This window comes from Schistocerca nitens, chromosome 2 (assembly GCF_023898315.1).
Source record: "Schistocerca nitens isolate TAMUIC-IGC-003100 chromosome 2, iqSchNite1.1, whole genome shotgun sequence".
NCBI classification, from domain to species: domain Eukaryota; kingdom Metazoa; phylum Arthropoda; class Insecta; order Orthoptera; family Acrididae; genus Schistocerca; species Schistocerca nitens.
This window is the reverse complement of record NC_064615.1, coordinates 1,191,807,549-1,191,830,142: the sequence shown is the minus strand read 5'-3', so window position 1 is coordinate 1,191,830,142 and position 22,594 is coordinate 1,191,807,549. Positions and strand designations below refer to the sequence as shown.

At 39.8% G+C, this 22,594-nt stretch overlaps 1 protein-coding gene across 1 annotated transcript in view; it reads right to left on the bottom strand.

Annotated features, from left to right (window-relative positions):
• The window catches only part of LOC126237535 (filamin-A), a 914,413-nt gene that overhangs the window by 259,716 nt on the left and 632,103 nt on the right, over positions 1-22,594 (bottom strand). Inside the window, exons 21-28 of the mRNA XM_049947718.1 lie at positions 14,630-14,776; positions 14,302-14,523; positions 13,937-14,104; positions 13,680-13,826; positions 12,886-13,104; positions 12,242-12,415; positions 11,937-12,089; positions 8,445-8,666 (exon numbers count right to left, since the gene is read on the bottom strand). Of these exons, the coding sequence (XP_049803675.1) occupies positions 8,445-8,666; positions 11,937-12,089; positions 12,242-12,415; positions 12,886-13,104; positions 13,680-13,826; positions 13,937-14,104; positions 14,302-14,523; positions 14,630-14,776 (1,452 nt within the window). The remainder of the gene's footprint in view (positions 1-8,444; positions 8,667-11,936; positions 12,090-12,241; positions 12,416-12,885; positions 13,105-13,679; positions 13,827-13,936; positions 14,105-14,301; positions 14,524-14,629; positions 14,777-22,594) is intronic.

The window sequence follows — 22,594 nt, the reverse complement described above, 5'->3', positions numbered from 1 at the left end:
CAAATACGGGAAACAAAAATTTTGTTTCAGTGCCACGATTTGACAAGCATACCTGTGTGTTTAAAGTGTTGGCACTTTTATTCATTCCCAATCATTAGTAATCTCAGTCATGATGCCAGATCACATTATTACATAAGAGCCAACAGCAAGAATACTGTGGGTTGACTGTGCCCAAACTGTCATATAGATCAAATAATTTAACAACTCTTCACTGACTTTTCTATTTGAACTTTCAATTCATATATGGACACCCCCCCCCCCCGTCCCCCCCCACCTCCCTCCAGCTCTCAAGGAAAGGAAAAAATATACTGGAGGCATGTGTTTTAGGTGTTATTCTTTCAAGAAAATCAGTTAAAAATTAGTATTAAACAGGTTTTTGGCAGGGCCTGAACTTTATATGCTACTTTATGCTACTTATAAGTCTCCATTCACTTTCCAAAATGTTAGTGATGCATCATTCACCTACATCTAGCCCTGCCCCCCCCCCCCCCCTCTTCACCCCCGACAATAGACTATCACATGGGCACCCTTGAGTGACAGTGCCGTTAAAGGAGTAGTGATATGGATGGCAATGAGTTAGGAATCTTTTGGCTATTCAGCTGCCTTTAAAGACACAACTTATAATCCCATTGCCATCCACATCAACCACAACAGCAGCAACACAGTAAAACAGTGAATCACAATAGTACTCATTGAAGTCGACTACACCAGGCAGCTACCAGTAATCTCCCCAGCATAGCATAAATAGAAAGGTTTGTTATGCACGGTAGTAAAAGCTTACATTTAAAAACTGCATTACTTTTAAATATAAATTTGATGATAAACTGGATGAGTACATAATTATAAGTACTATTGAATTCTTACATTTGCTGCCAGTTGTTACCACTGTCATCTTCTGTATGAAAACTTATTTGCTGCAGTTCTCCATGCTGGGCAAGGCTCATTATCTTTGCTACAGTATAACAACCTTCATGCACTTCAACCTGCTCGGTCTAGCCAATCTTTGATCTCCCTGTACAATTCTCTCACACTTACCTGCATTACAAATTCGCAATTCCTTGATGCCTCAGAGTGTGTCCCATCACCTTCTTTGGGTCAAGTTCTGCTATAAACTACTTCTCTCCAGAATTCAATTCAGTACCTCCTCAGTAGCTATCCAATCTATCCAACTAATTTTCTAGCACTCTTCTACACCACCACATTTACAAATCTTTTATTCACATCTAGTTTGTCTATCTTCCACAACTCACTTCCCCACAAGCCTACACTCCACCCAAATACTTTCAGAAAATACTTTCTAATACTGTAATTTATATTAAATGCAAAAATATGTCTTTTTTACAAAAGCATTTCTAATTATTGCCAACCTCCATGGTATATCCTTTCAAATCTGGCCATTGCCAGTTTTCTGTATCCCAAATAACAAAACTCATCCACAACTTTTATTGTGTCATTTCCTAATGTAATTCCCACAGCATTGCCTTATTTAATGTAATTACATTTCATTACCAGCCATGGCTGATACAATTAGGTCATCAACAAAACTCAAAGTTCTTGAACGTTAATTCACATTTGACATTTTTCACAGGTTTGTTTTACTGCTAGCTCGTTGAAGTGAATGAATAACAATGTGATATGCCACATCCCTGTTTTATTGGCTCCTCAACCACTGCCTCACTTTTGTCTCCAACTCGTGTAACTGCAGTCTGGTTTCTGTACAAGTTTAACCCCTTGGGTCACTGCCCCACTACCTTCAGAAATTCAAAGAGTGTAGCCTAGTCAACATAGCTATAGCTACAAATGCTATGTAGGTTTGCCTTATAAGGTATAGGGTTAGCACTGCTTTACATGATGCCACTTTTCTCAGGAACCCAATTCAATTTCCTCTAAATCAGAGACTATCAGTGTTTTCATTCTACTGAAAATAACTGATATGATTATTTTGCAAGTAGGACTTATTAACCTGACAGTTCAGTAATATCCACACCTGCCAGCACATACCATCTTTGGAGAAGGAAATAATACATTCTTCTTGAAGTCTGACATTATTTTTCCCTGTATCTTATTTTGCACATCAGGTAGAATAGTATCGCATGGTTACCTCTCTGAAGTAGCTAATTAATTCTCATGGAATACCAACCAATCCAGGAGCTTTGTTTTGACTAAGTTCTTTCGGTCCTCCTGCAAATTCTTCTCACAGTATCATTATTTCCCATCTCATCTGCATTTGCATCCTCTTCCCTTTGTAGAAGATTGCCTTTAAGTTCATTTTCTTGTACAGGCCTTCTATATATTCCTTCAGCCTTTCAGCGTTCCCTTCTTTGCTTAATACTGGCTTGCTATCTGAGCACTTAGTATTCACACAGTTCTCTTCTCTTCCAAAAGTTTATCCCATTTTTCTATAGCTGGTATCTATCTCTTTCCCATAACCATGCATGCTTCTACAGCCTTGCATTTCTCTTCTGATCATTCTTGCATTGCCATTTCACACTTCCTGTCCATCTCGTTTTTTAGACATCCATGTTCTTTTTGTCTGCTTCATTTTCTCAATTACCATATTTTCTTCTTACTTCAGCTGGATTCACTACCTCATTATTATCCAAAGATTTCTACTGGACCTTGTCTTTTTGTCTATTTGTTCTTTTACTGCCTTCATTATTTCATCTCTCAAGTCCACCCATGCATCTTCTACTTTATTTTTTCATCTGTTACAATCATTTGTTTCTTAATAATTCACTTGAAATTCTTAAAAACCTCTAGTTCTTTCAACTTATCCAGTTTCCACCTCCTTCATTTCCTGCCTTTACACAGTTACTTCAGCTTTAATCTGCAGGTCATAACCGACATGCCCCTGGAAATATTTTGCAATTTAAAATCTGGTTTTGAAATCTACAAACTGATTAAAAAATTTTTCTTCTTCAGAAATGCTTTTCTTGCCATTGCTAGCCTCTCTACTTTTGCTGTCATCAGTTATTTTGCTGCCCAAATAGCAAAACTCATCTACTACTTTTAGTGTCTTGTTTCCTAATCTAAATCCCTCGGCACGGCTTGTTATAATTTGTCTACACTACCCTTGTTTTACTTATGTATATGATGTCATATCCTCACATACCACTACTGTATTTACTCGAATCTAAGCCGCACTTTTTTTCAGGTTTTTGTAATCCAAAAAACCGCCTGCGGCTTAGAATCGAGAGCAAAGCAAGCAGAAGTTCTGAAAAATGTTGGTAGGTGCTTCCACAACTAACTTCTGCCGTCGAATACATGTAGTGCTACACAGGCATGCTTTGTAGGCACAAAGATAAATGCTGGTGCCAAAACCTCTGTGTCAGTAAATAAATTTTAAAAAAAGGTGGAAGACGAGCTTTTTTTCTCCGCCCTGAGTTTTGACCACTGCATTTTCATGCATTATCCAACGAAGTAAATACAAATTCCATATTGTTCATCTTCGAATGTAGCAGCATTTCAATGTACTATGAAAATCCGACTGGCAAGACTGTTAGGGATGTTTGTCAATATGGCCAACTCTACGTTCTGAATTTTTTCCCACCTGTGAGAAGAGATGGTTGCTAATAGGAACTTTTATGAATTGTGAATCATATGCAGTATTCTCTTCACCATAAGAATAATACGAATATAAACATTGTGCCATGTATTGTTTTGTGTTTGTTGCTATCTCATTTAAATCCCGTCTGCCTAATAAACTACGAAACTAGAGTGAGACAACAGCAAACGTGGAAGAATATACATATCATGTCATGTTTATATTCATATTATTCTTATGCCTAATAGAGAAACAGTCAGAAATGAAGCACGGCAATTGACTAGATTTTTAAATCTAAGCTGACTCTAATTTCTGTGAAGAATGTAATGTACTAAAGAGGCGCCTGCAAAGATTTTCAAATGGAGAAAAATTTTCGCTAAACTCTGGTTCAGAACATCTATCATACGCTATCTATTATTTGGTTCTTGTTGATCATTATCAAAGAAAGCAGCAGTGTAAGTAACAACAAATAGCAGTCTCTTGCCATTGTTTCGCTAATGAGACGATTCTTCTCTTATTTTTTTAATTGTAAGCAGCGGTAGCGCGTACAAAAGCAAGCCGTGCCGCGAACAGTGACAGACCGTAAACACTCATTATCATCATGTGAGAAACAATGCACAACACAGTACAGTAATGCATTTTCAGCTTAGTGTAACGTAAACACCTATAACAAAGAAAACGACACTTATCAGATCAAAGGAAAATAGGCAAACAATTCAAACCAGATGAAGCACGTGAAAAAGGAAGGGTACCCATATAAATACGGACAGAGCGCCTGACGCATAGCAATGGCTACCTGGTAAAGCTTAACTGCTAAGCTTATGACTTGAACCAAACTACTGTAGCTGTATCGTCATTCATTCAACCTAAATTGTGTCTCATATTACAATGGACCAACTTTGTTTCGATTTGGAGGTGCGGCCTAAAACTTTTCTGTCCCCTCAAATTTCGAGTCTCAAATTTCACCTGCGAAAGTATCCGAGTCATACACCAGCTCTGCGGCAATTTCTACACAGCATTTTATATGGGCATGACTGCCAACAACTGTCAACCAGATTGAATGGCCACTGCCAAACTGAGGATGACGACAGAATCTAATAACCCATGGCAGAACATGCCACGGAGCAGAACATGCTTAAATTGAGTGTCTACTTCAAAATCCGGGTCATTTAGACTCCCCCCACCCAGCACCAGCTTTTCTGAACTACACACACGGAGTTATTCTTGCAATATGTCCTGCACTCCCATAATCCTACTTAACCTTATCTCTCCATAACCTACAGCACCCACAACCTCTACCACACCATCACGCGCAGCACAACTTGTCAGTTCTGGTGCCTGCATGTCACATTTCTCTCGCTCTCTCTCTCTCGCTGTGTGTGTGTGTGTGTGTGTGTGTGTGTGTGTGTGTGTGTGTGTGTCGTTTTTTCCTAGATCATTACGGGATTTAGTCTGACATCTAACAAGTTTTCATTCTTTTCTGTGTGTACCTATTGATGATAACATTTCTATAATTCGATGTGAATAGTCCTTTATACAAGATCTGTTCACAAAATTCTGGAACATTCGTAATTTTGCACTAATGGTGTACTGGAGCTGTAATTGTTACCGCTGCACATGCCTGTGTTTAATGTGTAACTGCCAGAAGTTTCATTATTGTATGTCTGTTACTGTTCAGTGCTGTACTGAGTAGATTTGTGGCGCACAGTTTGCGAATTTCAAGATGGCAGGGTCTGGCAGTCTGCATCAAATTTTGTGTTAAACTTGAGAAAATCTTTACAGACACGTACCAAATGTTGCCACCAAGTTCGTCCCGAGGCACACTAGTCGAGACGAGAAAGACCTTTGCCACGCAATCTGTGAAGAGCTTTTGGATTGTACAAATGAGAATGAGACATTCCTTAAGAGAATCGTAACTGGTGACGACACATGATGTTGGGACCGAGGTTCAATCTTCACAATAGTTTGGGAAAGGTTCTCTGAGACCAAAAAGAGTTCGTCAGGTAAGGTCAAATGTCAAAGCCATGCTGATAGTATTCTTCAATTTAGTTCATCATGAATTTGTATCACAGGGAAAAACTGTTAATCGATGCTACTATCGAGACAAGTTGCAATGCTTTACATCAGTTGGATTTAATACCTCATTGCTATCCAATGATTTCTACTGGACCTTGTCTTTTTGTTATTTGTTTCTTTGCTGCCTTCACCATTTCATTTCTCAAGTCTATCCATGCAACTTCTACTGTATTCTTTCGCCTGTTTCAGTCATTTTTTGATTAATACTTCATTTGAAATTCTCAAAAATCTATTGTTCTTTCAACTTATCCAGTTCCCATTTCTTTCATTTCCAACCATTGTTCAGTTAGGTTAGGTTATTGCAGTTTAAAATCTGGTATTGAAATCTACAAACTGATTATGTAATCTGAAGTAATCCAGTGTCTCCAGGAGACAATTCATGGCTCTTGCGTCATGATAATGCACCCACGCATCCAGCCCTGTTGATGCAGGACTATTGCACACAAAAATGAAATCACTGTGCTGCCTCAACCTCCATATTCTCCAGATCTGGGCCCTGCGGACATTTTGTTATTTCCAACATTGAAAACCCCGTTGAATGGAAGAAGATTTGCAATGACAGATGAAATAAAAGAAAATTTACAGACAGCAATTTGTGCAATCCAACAAGAGGCATACCAAGACTTCTTCCGGAACTGGAATGGTATTGGGAATGGTGTATCAATTGTGGTGGAGAATTATTTTGAAGGAAACCATACACAATAAATAAAAGGTAAGCATATAAAAACTTTGCAGATGAAGTTCCAGAATTTTTTGAACAGACCCCATATGCATATACTCATTCAGTCCCATATTTATGCATGGGTCAAAGCCCAGTGCAACAAATTTTTAGCAAAAAGATGTACACAAAAGAAAAACAGCAGTGGTGGTTGCATGAATTCTTATTGGCGAGAGGAGAACCACAGGTAGAAGGACGGAGATGTGTGCATCTTGCAACTGGTAACACTGCCTCCAATATGTTTTTGTGTGGTGGCTAGGCGAGGAAGTGTCAGATGTACCACTGATGTAGTGAGGTATCATCTTGGTGCTTTCATTTTGTTTACGTGCATTTTCCCATATTTTAAAAAAATGTAGCGAATTTCTGATACACAGTAAATGTCAATCCTGAGAAGTTGAAACCTAAAAATAATTTTTAATATAGTTGACATAATCATCTTGACAGATTCAGCAACTGTTTAGTTAATTGAGATAATTCTCATCTGTTGTTCCATCTCAGTTGCATGTTTTCAATTAGATTACATGTTTCCATCACTGTGGATCATCTTCAGACGTAAATCTATAATGCTGTAGAACATTTGCTGAATGTTTACTCACATTATATAAAGGAGTCTTTTGGAACAGGATGTGTCCATCTCAAAACCTTCCTTATGAGTTCTAGATATGAGAAAAGTCCTGTGCCTGTCTTAAATAAAATGCTAAGACAGAAATATCTCTCTGATATTTATCCAAACATTAGAATCACTCTTTAAATTTATTTGAGCATATTACCAATGAACTGTTCTGCTGCGATCCTTTTCAGATATTTTAAGGGTTAAGAACTACTTGCGTGCTTCTCAGACACAGGAGTGTATGAATCACCTGGCTGTATTAGCAATAGGAAACGATTTGACTGTGAAACTGGACGTTGAAAATGTGATAGTGTTTGCTGATAAGGCAAGAAAAAAGCCACTGAATTGCTGACATTCTTTGTTTTTTGTTTCCACCGAGTTATCCTTTGTGTATATGTGTGTGGGTGGTTAATAATAGTACATGTCTGGCATCTCCATCCTGAACTTTGGTAGAATATGTTTGGTGTCTCCAGCTGGAATTTTGGACACGCTGCACCCAATCTTTCTACTTTGAACTCAGAATTAGTTAACCGAATTCTGAACAATATTTTCTTTTTCAAAGATTTCTTCTTTAAATAATAGATATCTGTTCAAATAAACTGTTCATAATTTTGCTGCTAAATGTTCTCCGGAACTGATCAAAAATTATTGGACCCATGGGAGTAAAATTGCCTACATATGGAGCTAAATTCCTATTAATGACGTGTTTCATAAAACTTTACTACTCACTGTAGAATTTCCCCATTACTGATGTCTACAGTACGGATAGTTCACTAGGAACACCATCATTAAACATTTGTAATGTATGATACTTGCAAACCATGTAATAGTCAATCTATGTTATGTAGTCCAAACACAAACATAGTGTTATTCATCAGAGTTGGTTAGTTAACATGTAAAGGTAAACTGTTGTCAATTTAAAAATTCTTTCAAAACACTCTTAGATTATGTGAAGTGCTGACCTGTGACAAACATCTAAACTGGTGAATAAAAGATGATCATAAATGTCACTAAACAACAACAAATACGCAGAGGTTGAAAATTAACTTCCGCAGTGCACTGTATGTTATTCAAATTCAACAATCAGAGGACTACACTCAAAGAAGAAAACTCCACGAGACTTCAAACACATAATTACGCCTCAATAACACTTCAGGCCATATCCAGGTACACTGTGCAGACTTTTCAAGACATTTCCACTGGAAAACATTACAACATATTGAAAACCTTAAATGATATAGAAATTATTATTTTATGGCTTATTTTAGAGCTTGTGTCAAGCCTAAGGCTTCCTCCATAATAGTGAGAGTCCTATTCTAACACTTGTTTGTACAGCTCAAAGGTCAATAACCCCATTCTATCAGCTTCAAAAGTATGTGCCTTAACTCTTCTTAAATTGAGACAAAACTTTTATTGTATTTATACTTGAGTTATACAGCTCTCATGATTTGGAAATAACAAAGACTATTGTACAATGTACTTCTCTCTGTACTTACCAAGGAAAGTGATAGGCTTGGAGACTACACCCTTGGGCACAGCCTTCACCTTGATGGCCTTCACATCATACACCTTGCAGCTGAATGGTGAGCCAGCAACAGCCACTTTGCGGTATGCTACCGCAATGCGGTGCTCACCCGTCAGCCGCGGCGTGAACTCAACGTGGAAAGTCTGCGATCCAGTGTCTTTAACTTGCGCAGGTACTGACTGTCCGTTTGGTCCTGCAGTGTCAATTGTTCATATCAGAGTCACTTGTTGAGACAGGGTGGTCAAGGTCTAGGTTGTGTTGTTCTCACTTTTTGAGAAAACAGGAGCAGGTAAGATGAAGAGCATGCATTGTAAGTAGGACAACAACTAAATTCAGCTATACACTGTCAGGTGGGCAGGAGGTATCCATTTAAACAACTAAAACACATAACAATAAGATTTCTCATCATGTGAAGGTAAGTTTGTAACTGGTTATTGACTTAACAAGCTGTCAATGGTTTTGTGAAATAATCAGTAAGTGTCACAAATCATGATAAAGCATTTACTGCATTATTTAAAGACATTCAATCCTGCAGTTAGTTCAAGCACCATTATCATATGATTTTCTCAGTCCCTCAATCAACACACATAAGCAAATAAGTATCCTGCTTTTATGATGAACAAGTTAATCTTTTTAACCTATATTTTGTAAAAGTAATGAATGATGCTGAAAGTTGTCTGTTGATTGAGACATTGAAATTAATGTTAAAAAATATACTTTTTAAGCAACACCACCTTACAGCATAATGACTGTTCTCATAACAAAAGCATAAAAATTACTTTATAGTTCTAGACAAACCCATACGAAAACCACAACTGCAAACCATTTGGCAGACACTACAGTTTCTGAAGCATTCTTGGCGAGGACTAATATTCTGACTCCTCACGCCAATCCTCTACATGAATACTGCAATAAAAAGGCATCAGTCTTGCCAGGATTTCTAAATAAATAATTGAAATAAAAATATCATTCATGAAAGTGTAATTTATTTCATTCCACAGTGGCTTATTAAAAGTGCTATCTGTGATATCTGACAAGGCTTTTGAGAGTACAGCAATCACGCTAGCAACGTTCCACAAAACAAGTGGCAACAAAAAAATAGCATTTTTTAAAGAAAATGAAAGCACTTGACTAATTCTCACAAGTATGTCCATAATATGAATTAAAACATGCAATAGAAAAAAAGGGACTCCAGGAAGACCGTCACCACTACCTTTACTGCCTTAACAAACATTCATATGCACTCATTTCCCAGAACCTTTACCACTTCTTTTATTAAACTACGTGGGTGTGGGAATAGAAGGATAAACGAGGGAATACGAGCTGTATGTCGAAAGTCTGATATGTCCAGTAATGTGTCTTCATATTCTAAAATAATAATAATAATAATAATAATAACAACAATGGCAGAGGATATCTGGCCATTACTGAAGCTGTGAGTACACTAACAAAAAAATGTTATGAAATTATAAATCAGCCAGCATCATTTTATTAGTCAGTGTGGATGCAACTGTATTGTTTCTGTACAGCTGGATAAGTTTTGTTTGTAGCTTGAAGTGTTACTGCATATATGTCTAAAAAAGCCAATTTTCAGTAATTTTATGAATATTTTTGTAGTATTTACAAAGTAATAAGATTTTTCGTCAAGAGTAACTTTCTAACTGATATGTACAGTCGAATTTGTCTAGTAACGTCTGAGTCGGTAAGGGGATGAACCTGCAATTAAAAGAAAAAAAAGAAAGAAAGAAAAGTGTTTCCCTGAAGTTCATCCACAACACAAAGTGCAACTGATTGTTTATCTATGAAAGCAAATTGCCAATTACAAGACAAGTGTTACCCATTTCACTGACTGAATATTTATACAAAATGTAGTACTTTTATGTTACGATCAAAAATTGCTACTGGCAGTTTCTGACCTAAGAGTGAATGAAAACATTCATCTTCCATCAGGTAAATACACTTTGCACCATAAATACTCAAATAGAACTTAAGTACATGCTTTAGTCATATCAACTATAATTACAAATGAATTAATTGTCTATTGGAAACTTCTGAACATAACAGAACATAACCACAGCAGTTTAAAACCCAATTTAAAACAGACAAAATATGATATACTTGAACACAAATTACCTACTACAGGAACTCACTTTTACTGAATGAGAACATTACAAATACTTCAGCTGTAGAAACTGAAGTCACTTCCTGCCTTCTTTTCCCTTTCAACAGAAAGCTATAGTATAAAATAAAGTACCACAATGTGCCACAATTATAGTTGGCAATAATTAAAATATGTCATCTGAGTTTTGCTTTTTAGTCATCAACATTGTACTATACAACCAGTGTTCACAAAATCATTAATACTACTGAAGTACGAGGGATATCCACAAAGTACGTCACGTTTTGGAATTAAAAATAAATAAAGTATTGGAAATTTTTTTATTATATACAGATGAAAGCCACACTTAAATACTACTTTTCTACATAGTTACCATTTAAATTAAGGCACTTATCGTAGCGATGGACGAGTTTGGAAATTCCTTTGTCGTAAAATTCGGCCGCCTGCGCCTTCAACCACGTGGTTACCTCTTCTTGAAGCTGTGCGTCGTCATCAAAACGCTGCATAGCCAACCACTTCTTCATTGCTGGGAATAAGTGGAAGTTGCTCGGTGCCAGGTCGGGACTGTACGGCGGATGAGGAAACAACTCCCACTTAAAAGATTAGAGAACTTCACGAGTGGCATTTGCCGTGTGGGCCCGGGCGTTGTCGTGAATCAGCAAGATCTTTGAGCCCAACTTTCCCCTGCGCTTGTTTTGTATTGTTCTTCTGAGGTTGTGCAGAGTTTGGCAATACCTTTGAGAGTTTACTGTAGTGCCTCTTTCCAGGAAATCCACAAAAATCACGCCTTTTCTGTCCCAAAAGACAGTCATTACGTGGTTGAAGGCACAGGCGGCCGAATTTTACGACAAAGGAATTTCCAAGCTTGTCCATCGCTACGATAAGTGCCTTAATTTAAATGGCAACTATGTAGAAAAGTAGTAGTTAAGTGTGGCTTTCATCTGTATATAATAAAAAAAATTTCCAATACTTTATTTATCTTTAATTCCAAAACGTAATGTACTTTGTGGATAGCCCTCGTACAATGGTCAACCAGCACAGCATTGCAAATTGACCTTAAGAAGTGTCTGTTGCTCTGAGACCTAACTTTACACACTTAACCAGCATCAAAACTCAAACAGTATCCAGCAAGTACTAGCATCAAGAAGATAGAAAACATCCGAAAAAGGTATGCAAACAATAAATAGTTGAGAATATGCTACTGAAGGGTAGCAGGACAGGCTATGAGGTATGCTGTTTTACTTCAGAGTGATATACAATGAAGCATTCCAGAGTTTGCAGACATTACTTAAAAACCTACACCTAAGAGTTACTGTGAGAGTACCATGAAATTTCAACTCTTACCTTCCACATTGACTTCTATATCTTCAACACTTCCAGACACGTTGCTCATTGTAAAGAATGATGTCTTCCCGACGGCTGCAGAGGAAAGTGATGGTCCACTAACTGTTATTTGGTGTGGAGAGTCTCCTTGCACACGTGCCAGGAAAGGGGAGCCTGTAATATTGATGACAACCTTGATGTTGATTTAGTGTTTTCAACTGAGGAGTCTGTTTTGCAAAGTGCATTAATTTACAAACTATTTTGTAATATGGTTAATGACTACAAAATGCATATATTTCAAAATTCTCTTGGTACATCAGTCTTACCTGGAACACCTTCCTTGTTGAAATTAATGCTAATAACATGATCAGTCGGGTCAATTGGAACAAAGCTCACAGCAAAACGAGCGTTTCCCTGAGGATGCACTTGGGTCGGTATATTGTGACCACGAGCACTGATTGTTATTTCCAGGTTGCCTTCTCCAGCCTGGCTTGCGTCAACTGTAAATAAATAAATAGAACACACAGTTTAATGCAGTTTATATTGTAGGTTAAATGACATTCAAGTAAAATGCGTGGCCAAGTAAAACATTATTTAGAATAATGATAGTAAAGTTAAATTAAATTATAAACGAAAGATAGAGTTCTTCACTGCTAATAGCAGGTGACATCATAGAGAAAGTTATAAAAAATTGATAATTGAAAGCCTGTGGGTGTGCCTGAAAAGCTTAAAAGTTTAAAAACTGGGTTGTTCTGGAAATCAGCCTCGTGCAAACATAATAGTTGTGTTTGCACAAGGCTGATATCCAGAACAACCCAGTTTTTAGATCACAAAGACGGAAGAACGAAAAGAGGAGCTTCAAACCTTAGCAAAATGAGTAACTTAAATTTGTTTTTAAGAGGTTAAGGCATTACCACTACAGCTACTGAAGAGTACCCAATGACAGAAAGTATTAAAAAATCAGACTCACCCATGAATTGCAGGGCCTTTCCAACAGAGCCCTTAGGCAAAGGACCAACAAACACACGTTTGGCATCATAGGCCTTAGCAATAAACGGTGTTCCACTCACAGCGTGGCCATTGTATTCGACTGTTATGGAATGTGCACCAACTTCACGGGGGGTAAACTCTGCTGTGAAGCCACTGTGTATGTTCCCAGTAACTTTAACAGGCAGCTCAGAAGATGGTCCTAGTAAAATGGCAGTGGAAAAAAAAAAAAACTCATAACAACAGTGAATTTATAATAAACAGATAAATAAATGAAAATTAAAGGCATGTAAATGGATGCTGACTAAAGGAATAAAAAAACAGTGCATTCTTTAAATCTGAAATACAGGGCAATTTGGGGCCTTTTTAAACTGACAGTCACCACTACAGAAGAGGGAAATGACACCACTGGCATTCTCGGCACCTCATCAACAGAACAACATTGCTGGTACTGGGGGATACACGTGTCTGTCACCCTCATGTTTCTTTTTCTTAAGTAAGGAAACATTAATATGAGTGACAGCCTTCTCTATACAATATTTTCATAAATTGCCATAGCACATCCTTGGCAATTCATAACACTCATCTAAAAGTAACATAGCAAAAAATGGATGGATACAGCAAGAAATGTTAATAACACAAACTATGTAATACCACAGTACCCAAATTTTAAGCCACAGTAAATTAAATACTAGTTGAACAGCTATACAATAGCAGTACTCAATTGTTAACCAAGTAATACAGTAAACCACGTAGATATAAAACTGAGAACTGTACCACGAACGGAAACAGCCAGCTCTGCGCTTCCACTGCCATCCACTGCCATGTGGAACCTCGCCACTTCGTTCACCGGTACGAGCTCGAGATTGCGCAAAGTCAGAGATACCCGGCTAGTATCAGACACTGAGCAAACAAATGGGCAACCTGGAGAAAATGACAGATGTTACAGCACTTCACAATAATAGTTTACACACAAGTCACACGATACCTGTCGATAAGTACAACAGTTAAGAAAGAATACAAGAGCACTATACCTGTAACAGTTTCACCATTAAATTTTATGTCAATCAAGTGTGACTTTGTCTGCTCAGGTGTAAAGCTCACAAGGCAGCGACCACCGCCGACAACCTGAACGTGATTAGGGACTTCACCCTCATTTATTGAGATTTCTAGCTGACCCTCTCCCGCTTGGCTTGCGTCAACTAGGGAAGGGGAGAAGATTAAAAACATTCACATTTATTGAATGTGCTAACAGTGGAGTGCTTGTCAAAAGAATATAGTCTAAGGGATAAACAGCACATTTAAAAGCAACAAACACTCTGTGGTAAATATGCAAAGAACAAGAATTTTTGGAAATTATAAAATGAAGTAATGTAATACTGAATTAAAATGCCAATACCTCTGAACTGGCACGGTTGTCCGACAACACCACTGGACACATCAGTGACACGAATGAGTGCGCTATTGTAGACTTTTGCAACCAGTGGACCAGCTGGCAACTTCTGGCCAGCAATAGACACTTCCACCAAATGACTTCCAACTTCTGTTGGCACAAATTCCACCCTGAATTCGCCACCCTTTTCCTCTACAAGCCGAGCTGCAACTGGTCGCTTTGATGGGCCTGTGGAAAAACTTCCCATATAATGTAAGAGAAACAGTAAGGCTGATGTGTAGCACTGTATTTACGAAATCAATGTGTACAAGGTGATTAGTATACCGATACTTGCTTATTATCTGGATGTCTATGTCGTCCCTTGAAAAGCCTGGAGCACTGAGTTCAAATGTTGCAGTTGTTCCGGCAGCAACAAGCCGCACAGCCTCTCCCAGCACAGCCATCTTGGGGCCCGTCATTACTGCTACCTGCCAGGGACTCCCTGAAAAGAAAATTAACAAGATGGTATCACTTTATATTTGCTCATAAAAAGGAGATAAGCAGTATCAACTATTACTTACTGCAACTGCTACACACTATTTACCTAAACTGATGACCAGCAATGATGGAGTGCACTACAGATAAACAATTCAGAAAACAACCAAAGTTAAGAATCGTGGGTCACTTATCTCTTTGAGGGTTTTATGTTCAGCCTTAGGTCCAAATCATCTGCACTGAAGACAAGTGCATGCCAAAGGTGAAAGAAAGTTCACTCTCGCGCTCATGTACAAACCAAGTATGACAGATACACAGTCCTAAGGTTGCTGAAAAAATACAGTAAGGTTCAAATCTGTGGTTTGATGTCTTACTTTGACCTTAAAAGAGGGAGAGGGCTATTAAATAACTGACTGTTATTTAAAAAGTCTTGAAGGCAATGCGTGGCGGGGTGGGCGATGCCAATCACATTTTTGGGCTACTGATCACGAATTTGTCAGGGACGTTAAGTTCATGGTGAAAGTGAAGAACATTGGGCTCTTTGTGTGGGATTCAAAACAACCCAATGAGCGAAATATTTAGTCACTGCATTGTTTTTGGTATTAGTTGTACAAATATAATTGCTTTTAGGTCTATAGGCAACACAAATGCGAAACGTGAGATGCAGGTTTTCAACTACAAGCATCTTTCTTACACAATATCAATAAGAAACATGAGAAAATCACCGCCCATCTGCGCTTATGAATAAAACTCTCTGCCAACAATATGCAATGAAGGTCAAGTTTAATTAAAGCTGCCACGTTCAAGTGATCGCCCCACCTCCTCCCTTTCCCGTGTCCCAGTGGGATTAAAACTCATGATTTTCCTTAACCAAAAACTGCACACAATACCTTACACTACAAACACTATTTTCCTTTGAGCATTAAACATAGTTCACGCGACAGCTATTTCCCTCAACCAGCTGCAAGCACAACACATAGCGCTTCGAATCTGGAACTTGGAAAGCTTCACCATGCTGCTTTTTTGTTTTGTTTTTTTAACTAAATAAAACCCACCAGTTCGTTGTTAACGTCCAGTGTTGCCGCGAAATTGTAACAACAGTAAGAACACCTCTACGTCACCATACCAGGTAGTGACTGTCGTGACAGACAAACCCGCTGTAGAAAGGAGTGGGCAATAGCCGACACATCGCTCGGCTTGACGTCACGGCGTTGGTGCCGCAACAGGCGCATTCCAGCACGAACGGTGGCCAGTTGGCAACACTGCGCAGGTGCGATCGAGGCCACAGGTAGGCTGGCTCAGCTACCGGGTGGGGGGCTGGGCGGAGGCGGTGGTCGAGGGCGGCATCCGAAAACAAATCACACCGGCACTGTCTTGCCACTCCATGCACAGTGTCCGGACTCAGGAGGGCATGTCCGAAGGCCGCACAGCTCCCGCGCAGTACGCAAAGATAAACATGCTGCTACACAGTTCGTACACGGAATATTTCGAACAACGCAATCCTATCTGCAGACATAGCGAGTAACACTCGTGATGAACGGAATTAAAAAACAAATCTACGTGCAATGACTGGGAATTGCGTTTCATCTTATTACGCTAAACTCTGTGCTATCTCTCTGTCCACCTATTGAAGTCTCTGGCATATATTCAGTAATCTCTCTTCTTGAAGGTATGCTTATGTTTGACATATTCAGTCCGATATTAGATAAAACAATTTCGAGACGTCGTAATATTCGACTTTCGAGGTGTACGCGATTTTGCTCTCTTTGCTAAAGTTTATATACCTCATGTCCTTCACATATTACACGAAATTTTATCCTTGACGAACTTCCCACTCGGCAGTCAAATTCTTCATTTTGCTCTGATGGCGTTGAATTCCATTACCGTCCGGTATTTCCTTAATTTTACTCTGTAGTCCATATCTACACCTGTATACATATCCGCAAACCACTGTGAAGTACATGTCGGAGGCCAGTTAACGTTAGCACGGTACCGGTACCTGGTCTGAGCTGCTTCCCGTCCCAATCGCGTAGAGAGCGATTGAACAATAACTGCTTAAATGCCTCTGTGAGTTCTGTGATTTGTCTAGAGGAGCGATACAGGTTCTCCACTCCAGAACGCTTCTTCAATCTTGGTTAATAAGTCATGTCTATCTTCAGGCGTTTACTAATTCAAGTTTTCCACATTTGTGTGTGGCCTGCTGTGCGCCTAATAAACTTTGATTATTCCTGCTTCCATTCTCTGTACACGATCAGTAGTCTATCTATACCCCTGTTAATCCTACCTAGTAGAGGTAGAGGTCCGGCCAGGGGCGCCCACAGATGTGGCCAGCTGCTCCCAATGATAATTCATTCAGTTTACGAATATGAGAATGGGCCCACAATGGCTGGGCCCAGTACCTATGACCTAAAATACCTGGAAAATTACCACTAAAATGACCTGAAGAAATCGATCATATTGACGTCAAATAATGTACAACATATATAAAGTAAGTTATAAAAGGGGCCCGAGAAATGCCAAACTTCGTAGGAAGTTGGAACTGGACAATTTAAAATCGCCACGAATTTGTTCAAGAAATCTCATTCTTTGAAGATGTACAATAATTGTTGTATAGCCATCTTTGAGATTTTCAAGTGTATAACTCAGCACGTAGATTGTCTCGAAAGTCGGGGAACATCTGTTGTCGAACAACATACGCTTGTGTGTTAGAAAATCCTTTTCAGCATTTGCTGAAACAACTGGCGCATACACCATGACATTTTCCTTTAGCTTCAAAAACGAATTTCAAAAATCGGAACACGAATACCGATATTTCACAAAATAATGGAATGTACGTTTGGCTCGATATTTACAATTTTATTTAAATACCCATACTGGTACAAATTAACAGAAGTGTATGGCGCGATAGTAACAGCAAGCAGACGAAACACGAATTTATTTTCAACATGTGGAAATAGACTCTTGACCGACATAGTTGCGTCTTTCCTCGCACTGTTCGTTCCTGCCAACATTACAAGAATAAGAGTTGTGTTACAAAGGGATGTTAAATACAAACATTTAAAAGAAGGAAGTAATGCCACCTAAAAGCTGAAAGCTAAACTCCAGAAAAGCACGCTGTGCCACCCTAGGCGGATGCGGCATAGAGGGTCACGGGGCCATCACGGTGCTGCTGCTGCCGCGTCCGCTGGCGACTTCCCACACCGGCTGACTGCGAGCAGCTCTCAGTCGGTGTCACGAACGTCAGTGCATCCCGTCGCCGTGCTCCCACGCTGAAGGACCTGTGGCGCTACCGAGAACTGAACCTGGATCCGATGCGCTCGACAGTCGGCTACGGAGGTGGACAGAGAGTGACATCATACTCGGAAAATAAGTACTGTAGGGCACCTAATGACGAAAAACACAAAATTAAATTTACATTTCTACAGCCAGAATGATCCACCTCCTCAGTCCAAGTCCCTAGCCGACGCCTGTGCAATGGTGGTCAAGTCGGCGGTAAGCCGATTCGAATCCCGGAGGTGTAAAGTTTTCAATGCCGGTGTTTGGCTGACAACAGTAAGAGAGATGGCTCTTAAATTTTCTGACCACCAGTATTCTCGTCTAAATCCGAAAGTAAATTCCAAGTCTCGCTGCAGTGCCTCACGGAGGAGTTGTCGATGACGATCCGTTCATCGGGGTGGGACTGTAAGCTGTTCGACAGGGGTAGGCACCGGGTGTCACTGCGGAACTTAGACTTTCGTAGCCACAACATTAGGGATTACAGTACTTGTGGACAATGCGTAGCTCATAAGGAATGAAAGATTTCAAGTCAACAGACTCTGGGAATTACTAATAAGGTGTAATAAATTGAAACGAAACTGTCAATCGACTGAGTGACGAAACTACTACGTGTGCACATCGTCCCATTAAGTAAGGAAAAAGTTACTCTCACAGTATCCCACGTCATTATAGCTTACAAACCTCAAGTAGTCATTGATGTAGCAAGAAGTTGCTCGGCAAAAGCCTTCTCTTTCAGAATGGATAAAAACGTCGGCACTGATTTAAAGTAGTAGGCTGTGTTATATTTCCTTTCGTTTGCTGAAGGGGTCTACGCAGATCGGTACTTGTTGGTGAAAGTAGGAAATCGTCGTCTTCGGAACTACAGTACCCTTCAGTTCGTCAATTTCACAACCAATACTGCAAATAAGTATCACAGCTGAGCTGAGAACGAAAGCCTCTGCAGTGCGTTGTCAGGAAACACGGGTGACCGCTACGGCGCGAGTGTGGATGAATCTCGATTTGTCCACGGCCAATAATGAGTTGTAAGTAAAGAGTTACGCGGAAACGTAGTTACTTATAATTTTGTGCATTGTGAGCTGCAAACGAATAGTAAATAGGGCGAAAACATTACCAATACTCGTACCCGATTTGTACCCCGTTAACAAATCAGCACTGAAACGGACGGAATCCATACACGTTATACAAATGAACAAATATATGTGTGTATATATGCATGTAAGTTCTTCGTCTCCTACTAAACCAGTGGACCAATTTTACTAAACTTGGTACACGTATTACTTCCTCTCCGGAAAGAATCTCTGTGGGGATAAGAACCACCTACCTATCAACGGGGTGGGGTGGGGGTGGGTGAAAAAGAGGTGCAGCCCACGATGCACCAACGCCCGGTCTTTATTCGATCAGTTTTTGAGAATGAGTGCACTTTGTGACTTGCAGCAAACCTTATACTATACTTCAAAGATGTATGAAACTTGTTCTCGCTGACAGCCTCTACAAAATCATAAAAAGAAAAAAAAAATTGTCTCTCACTACGTTTTCGCTATTCGTGCAATAAAACTGCCGCTCGAGGCATGATACTTTAATTTATTACTTATTAACTCTGAATGAATTCGCGACACATTTCCCAGACAGTTTTCACCTATACCACAGGATGTAACAGCAAAATTATGTAAGTGTACGACACGTAGTTCAAAATGGTTCAAATGGCTCTGAGCACTATGGGACTCAACTGCTGAGGTCATTAGTCCCCTAGAACTTAGAACTAGTTAAACCTAACTAACCTAAGGACATCACAAACATCCATGCCCGAGGCAGGATGCGAACCTGCGACCGTAGCGGTCGCGCGGTTCCAGACTGCAGCGCCTTTAACCGCACGGCCACTTCGGCCGGCGACACGTAGTTGAGAAGACAACAGTGGGACGTATGGTAATTTGCCGCATCGTGCGTGGCGTTTAAATTTATTATTTCTTTGCTACCTAACTCCATTCACGGCAATATCCACATATGCCGGTGAATGTACCTACAAAAAATATCACGTGGTTCAGGCGATAAGAAGTCAAATACTGAGACGCACGGAAAACTGCCGCATTACGCGCCACGTTTAAAATACTACTTGACTACTAACTCTATTCGCAACACATTTCGCAGACAGTCTGCACATATATCACTGGATAAAACTAAACTAAACTCCTCCTAAAAAGGCCACGAAGGCGCAACGGTACCGACCGGCCGCAGCGTCATCCTCAGCTCATAGGCATCATCACTGGAGGGGCACGTGGTCGGCACACCGCTCTCCCGGCCGTATGTCAGTTCCCGCTACTTCTCAGTCAAGTAGGTCCTCAGCTTGCCTCACAAGGGCTGAGTGCACCCCCCGCTTGCCAACAGCGCTCGCCAGAGCGGATGGTTACCCATCCGAGTGCTGGCCCAGCCCCACAGCGCTTAACTTAGTTCATGTGACGGGAGCCGGTGTTGCCACTGCGGCAAGGCCGTTGGCTATATATCACTGGATGCACCTGCAAAATTATATCATTCTATATATCAGGTCAGGAGATACGATCTTATAAACACTGATAGGGGTGAAAATAAAACTGCAGGGTGATTTCGCTACCTGTACAGACGATATATGTGAATAGTATAGCTTGGCGGGTTTTGGTCGAGATAACGATTGTCTCACATACGTGTCAGGTTTCACATCCAGTGTCAGGTCAGGTACTTGGCTCCCTGTCCCTTGGGAAGCCACCAGGAACTGATCAATGACACCCAGTCTGCAAGTCTTAAGCAATTGTGCAATAATGGTCATGTGACATAAAATTGGAGGGAAATACCTCCCTATTTCTCTGAGCCAATGGCAACACAATAAACTGGCGGGAAACCCAACTAACCAATGACAAATCAAGTACGGCTGCCCAATTCCATCTTTTATAGCTCAGGCTGTGTATATTTGTTAGTAACAAATTGTACTAAGGCTGCCGTCACGCTGGCACTGATACCGCTGATTATTGGGACATAGTTCGGAATCTGTGGCCTCAAATCGCAGGTTTACTGCAAACCACAAGTAGGCAAAATCTTTATAAAAAATTTTAGGTGTAGAGTACAGTCTTGAAAAATAATTTGTTCGAGTGACAAGTACGGCGTGTCTCGATTAAAGTTATTGTAGTGGAACCTTTTCGGTTTTGGTAGGTGGACATTAGATGTCTGCAAATTATTATTACTGCTTACTGGCTTTTATGCCAGTAGGCTGGTGATTCAGTTGCATGAAGTGGTTTGGAAATATGATGTGTGTACGTTTTTCCACTTTTCATTGCGTTAGTGTTCTGAGTATCTTATTCCAAACTTCATGTTTGTCCATCCCACTTAGGCTGAATGATTGGCATTGAAGGTTAATTGGAGTATGTCTGCACACCTTCAAATAATTCAACAAATGAATTTCGAGCTCCATTAAAAAATTCGATACTGACGTTAAAGATCCAGTTCTGGCTCAACTAAAACTAGAACTGACACTGATATTTGACATTTAATCTTTATTGTAATTAGGCCTATACTATGTTCTGAAAATTAGTTTCAATGTTTTTGTGTGATGTGTAGGATGGTGTATACAATGCCCTAAATACTTATTTAAAAGCTAATATTTTCACTCTTGCAACCCAAACAGAATTTTTTACTTTATTCTATGCCGAATTTTGGAACTACGCTTCCTGACAGAGCACTAAAAGACACTGTAATATTTATTAAAAGCTGCACTCAATCTGAAATAATACTGCCACAAGAAATTTTGTCACTTCCTTTCTCAAATACACTGGGCAAGTGCTTAAATATCAGTGAAGTTTCCAGTGCTAGTATCCGGTTATCTCAGTATAATTCCAGTATTGCATTAATTTTCACAATTTTTAGAACAGAGTGAGCTGCTGTGAAACCACAGTTCTACCTTTCATTAATTAAATGCTCGCTTACTAACACACAATTTCACCCGTGTATCGTACAATAGAAACATCTACTTCCACCATGTAAATTAGACATCATGTGCTCATTATGTCATTGGCAAAACCATTATATACCTAAGTCCTGCCACTGTAGCCTAGCAAACCACACTCTAGGTGTGGGGTTATCATTGAAACTACATATCTTTGTAATACACATGTTATCTTCTTCAGAGGTAGCGATCCCTCGTGATGCTAGTCGGTAGTGAGTGAAAGAAAGTGACATCACAAAGTTACAGCATTTTTAACTTTGTGGCATGTTTTTTTTTTCTTCTCTCATATATTCATAAAACTTGTCTGGTAAATCCAGTAACTGAAGACAAGAGGGTACAGTACTCGCAACGATATTTTTGGAACAGATATAGCTCATTTACACGGATCGGCATCTTTTTAAAAGCAGACGCCGCTATGCAGCACCCGTCTCCAAACACGGACGAGTTGTAGTATCTATCCCATCCTTGGAGGTTAAAATCTCACCTAACCTCTTCAGCCCCACCAAAAACTGACGAACAATATGAGACGCGCAGCGGCCGAGCTGTCGGCGAGCTCTGGCGAGCCGTCCGCCGACCCCTGTC